Here is a 5164-nt window from a genome sequence, read left to right on the forward strand (position 1 = left end):
ATCCTAAAATTCTTCTGCTTGATGAGGCAACGTCAGCCCTGGATACTGAGAGTGAATCAGTTGTGCAGGCAGCACTGGACAAGGTCAGTAGTGCTCTTAAATTAAGCAGGTAAACAGAAGCTTAATATTTACTTTTTTTTCCAGACCTTTGTTGAAAGAGCTGCTAGAAATTGAGAACTTTAATATGAACAATTTTTTAACATACTTAAAAATTATCAATTTAAATATTGTAATTTCTAGGCAAGGGAAGGACGCACCACGGTTGTAGTAGCTCATCGACTGTCAACAGTCCGAAATGCGGATCTTATAGCTGTGTTCGAAGGTGGAGTTATCACAGAACAAGGGAATCATTCCGAACTGCTTGAGACAAAGGGAATCTACTACAAACTCGTGAACATGCAGGTACTTTTTTCTCACTAGCTATTGCCTCATTTTCCTTTCTGCTATCAGAAGTATGGGGAATTCTGCAGCATGTTTCGTTAAGCGCAAAAAAAAAAAGCACTTTGAAAGGAGATTTGAGAGACAAGACCACTAGTTTTGATACCTGACTTATTTAAACCCAGGATAGTACGTTTTTAATACTCCAGGGGTTTAAGCTTAAAAGATTATTTTAAGACTTCTTTTTGTGCAGTTAGTGTAGAGCAGCTGTCTAGAGTAGTTTGCTATTACATTGCTGGTTCTTAACTAATGATAAAAGGCAAAATACATTAACAGATACTGGAGGAATAGAGCACACATATTTAACACTGTTTAGTTATAATACTTCATACTGAATTTCTTTCTACAGAAAAAAAACAAAGTGGAGGAATGGAAGAAAAATAAAAATAATCCAGCAATGCTGAATGGAAGTTATGGGTGCTTTTAAAGCTATGTAGACAGAAATAAAGAGAACGGAATATAATATAATTATCAGAAATGTATTAGTTATCAAGTATTTGGACAAAATACTTTGATACTTCCTCAGGTCCCATGTGATAGATTATATCAGGGCTTCCCTGCAGCCTTCTATGTCACTGGTCATTTACTATATAACCACTTTGCCCATTAAAGTATCTCAGTATGTCAGACCGAAAAGAGTAAACTAGGCCAACTAAAATATTTCTCCATAAGATAATTATGAGAATGCATTTGGTCACCTTAGATTCAGAGTAACCTTGTATTCAAGCAAATGTGCTAATGGAAAACTCTATGAAATATGAAACAGAAAGATAATAAAAATAACATAAAATAACAAAAAATTGAAAGAAAGCAAAAAATGTATTTTTATTAACAGAAAAAAGCAGTAAAAATGTAAAATTTCTGAAAAAAACCCCACAAGTTGAAGGCAACTTTGAATCCAGTTACTATTAAATAAGACAGTTGTGAGTAGACTTTTATTTATTCTCTCCAAGGGACTGCCAAAACTACCGCCAAAAGTGGATCTCTTTTTCAGGCTGTTCAAATTGTTCAGTCAAAATATCTTTTTTACCTGTTCCATCTTGAACTTCCTTATTACATTTAAAGCCAAGGACTGTTATGAGTGTTCTGCACTCCATGTATAAACACTGAGAACTCATTCAAAAAAATCTCAAGATGAGTGCAAATGTTTTACACTCAATTTAAAACTCTCTTAGGAGTTAATTCATTAAAAAAGAACAGTTGCTTCCACTCCCCCACCCTCCACTTAGTATAGGCATTTTCATTAGAGGTGGGCTACTTTTATATTTGAATCAAGCTCTGAAGATAGAAATCTACTAAAATATATTACAATTTCCCAATCTGCATTATAACATATCTCTTTCCACCAAAACAAATTACTTCTACTGTATGAAGAAATCATCTCATAATTTTCAAAGTAATATATGCATAATTAATCTTAGCATCATGTTCGTCCCTCTTTTAGGCAATAGACACTGAAGTTCCATCGTCAGAAAAAAATGAGAATGCACTTGATGTCAAAAAAGGTGGATCTGAAACAGAAATTGAAGAATCCTTTACAAAAGGATTGAGAAGACGCTCGACTCGGAGAAGCATGAAAAAGCCGGAAACCGAGAATGATGATCCTGACGAGAAAAAGAGTTCACCTGTAAGTATCTTTTCAGAGCTGCTAGTGAACTTTGATTCTTTTCAACAGAGTATGTTAAAATGAAATTCATTCTCCTGCTCTAGAAAGGAAGCATTCGATAAGGTAAAAAAAAAAGCATGAGAATTTTCTGATTCTAAATAGTCTTTGATAATATTAATAACTGGTTTGTTATTCTCACCATGAATGATTATCCAAATAAAATAGGACTTAAAAAAATCTGTAACAAGGATGAGTTTATTATTGAAAAATCGATTAAAAATCTGTAACAAGGATGAGTTTATTCTTGAAAATTGATTAAAAATCTGTAACAAGGATGAGTTTATTCTTGAAAATTGATTTACTATAAAAGAAATATACTTACATGTGTTTTCATACCATACCAACATAGTCTATACCTGACAAACATTAATTTTTATCAGAAACGGAACGTTTGGCTCACCATACAAGTCTCAAAACAAACCTTACCAAAAATCCATACAACAAATACGCTTGCATTCTTATTTGCAGGCAATATGTTGGTGTTATGAAATGCTTAATGAACAATTACTTGAATAATACCACCACTGTGGTATTTAATAGTAACTGGATTCAAAGTTACCTTCAACTTGTATTTCTTTATTTCCAAAAAGTTTTGAACTGAACGACATTTGGCGGTATGCCCAGAATAAATAGATCGGTCATCATTGACCAATACCAAGAGAACTGATCAATAAAAACATTATATAGAAAAACTAAAATCTGATGACAAGAGCTTTAAATATATTCTAAAAGCTTTTTCATCTTTGTAGTAAGATAATAAAAAAAGGAATGTACAATCAGTTAACTATTCATGTGATTAAGAAGTATACATTTTGCCTTCCTCTCAGGAGATTCTAGAAGTAGGAAATTGACTGTTAATCTCTCTTTTCCTCCATATTTCTCCAAATATGAGCTAACAGAATTCTGTTTTTTAGGATGAAGGATTACCTCCAGCTTCATTTCTGAAAATTATGAAGTTAAACAAAACTGAATGGCCATACTTTGTAGCCGGAATTTTCTGTGCCGTGGTCAATGGAGTTTTACAACCTGCATTTTCAATCATATTTTCAGAAATTATAGGGGTAAGTTTGAATAAAATATTAAAAAAACCTGTAAAGCCTACAAAATTTATTTCTAATAAAACCAGATCTTAAACAATGACTGCATAATGAAGCTGAGAACTGTATGAAACACTTTTACCAAAATCTAAAGAATTATACACAGTTTACAAAATCCTAAAAATCATTCCACAACCTGAAATTTTCTTGTTATATCTGTAATTGTATATTACATATGCTCAAATTTTGTATGAATGCAAATGACTACCAAACATAGTTATTGAGAAAGATAGAAGTATTTTAGAATATTAATCAATTTTTTTAAAATGTTGTTTAAATATTATTTTACAGATCTTTTCAGAAACTGACAAGGAATTCTTAAGAGAAAAGGGCGACTTATACTCAGTGCTGTTTTTAGTACTTGGGATCATTTCCTTTTTTACTTTTTTTTTCCAGGTATGTTTTGTTATTTTAGCTTTACTATAATTGTTCATCATGTTTCGGAAAACAAATCTGAAATATACTAAAAATTCATAGCTTCTTAATACATGTCCATCTCAAACCAACTCAATCTGCTAGTTATAAACACTGTTGTCGTACTAAAATGCAAAAAGAGTGTATCTTCAGAAAAATTTTAACCAGCATATTCTTTTTTGTATCTTGTTAAATTGATATCTGGCTAGAAATAAATTCAATTCATTAAAGAACATCACTTATGTATTACAGTTGATATCTATGTCAGGCTGTATTAGGATCCCAGGAAAGAAACCTTAATTCCATTGCAGTCATGGGAAACTTGTGTTTGACTTCAGTGAACCCAGATTGCCTTATGAAGTCTTTAATCTAAAATGAATGGCCTGAAAGCCACTTGTTTAAAACTAACTTAGGTCAATTCAGATAAAAATTTAAATTAAAGGTCCATTAGTGATCTTTTCCTTGAAACATGCTGGTGAAGTAGTGCTGCGAAATATTGCTGTGCTTTCTTTTTTTTTTTGAGAAATAATATTTGAATGTCTGTACTATGAACCTACTAGAATTTGTAAATATTAAACCTTTTTTTACATTTGCTTTGTGCAATCAGGACTGCAATATTCTGCACTTTGACATTGTTGAGATAGTGTATCTAAAATATTTTTTGAATCAACACAAGCAATGTAATAGTGTGCTAAACATTGTACTTTTTCTCAAATAGGGTTTCACTTTTGGCAAGGCTGGAGAAATCCTCACAATGAGGCTTCGATTCATGGCATTTAAAGCAATGCTTAGACAGGTAAAGATAACAAATGTTTTGATTTCCAGGGTTTGAAATATAATTAATTGTATAAATATCATGAAATAACTGTATCTACATTATTCTATCATACTATGACTTGTCTACAGAGAAGATGCTTTAAATCAGTCTAGAAATCAATTTGATTAGTTACATGCGGTTAAGCAAAGTATCTTTAGAAGAAGAGTTTTAAATTAACACCAGCAGAAGAGTTTTTTATATACTCCTTGCAGGGACTTTAAGCAAAGTATCTTTAGAGGAAGAGTTTTAAATTAACACCAGCAGAAGAGCTTTTTATATACTCCTTGCAGGGACTTTACTCCTTGCAGGGACTTTACTTGGATTTACAGCCCAGTTGCTATGACCTGACAAGTGGATGTGCACCAGCCTAATAAAAAGCTAATCTTATAACTGAGCCTTGAGGTCACAAATGCCTCTACTACATCACCAGGTCTTCATTCAATGCATATGACGCCTGAAAGCTTAGGTCAGATATTTGGTCACATAGTGAATAAATTACAAACTCTGTACCTGACCTCAACAATTTACTTTGATCAAGTAGACCAGTTCGTTTATTTGATTGGTTGGGTTTTTTTCTGTCTCATATCTTCCAAATAAGCCTCTTCACTCAGGTTAAGAACAAAGTAATGAACTGGGACTTAATTCATCTCCAAACAGTGTTGCAGTTATGGAGGAGTGTTACTGAAAAGTCATCTCCAAAGAGATGCAGGGTCAGCAGCAGGCAGGGAGGGG

The 5164-nt window shown here is 32.6% G+C and overlaps 1 protein-coding gene across 1 annotated transcript in view; it reads left to right on the forward strand.

The window, feature by feature from the left end:
- The first annotated feature begins 6 nt into the window (after window positions 1-6).
- The window catches only part of LOC104280162 (multidrug resistance protein 1-like), a 19892-nt gene continuing 14734 nt past the window's right edge, over window positions 7-5164 (forward strand). Inside the window, exons 1-6 of the mRNA XM_009877732.1 lie at window positions 7-83; window positions 241-402; window positions 1883-2065; window positions 3019-3165; window positions 3493-3597; window positions 4334-4411. Of these exons, the coding sequence (XP_009876034.1) occupies window positions 397-402; window positions 1883-2065; window positions 3019-3165; window positions 3493-3597; window positions 4334-4411 (519 nt within the window). The 5' untranslated portion in view covers window positions 7-83; window positions 241-396. The remainder of the gene's footprint in view (window positions 84-240; window positions 403-1882; window positions 2066-3018; window positions 3166-3492; window positions 3598-4333; window positions 4412-5164) is intronic.

Source organism: Apaloderma vittatum, unplaced genomic scaffold, assembly GCF_000703405.1.
Source record: "Apaloderma vittatum isolate BGI_N311 unplaced genomic scaffold, ASM70340v1 scaffold21771, whole genome shotgun sequence".
Taxonomy (NCBI): domain Eukaryota; kingdom Metazoa; phylum Chordata; class Aves; order Trogoniformes; family Trogonidae; genus Apaloderma; species Apaloderma vittatum.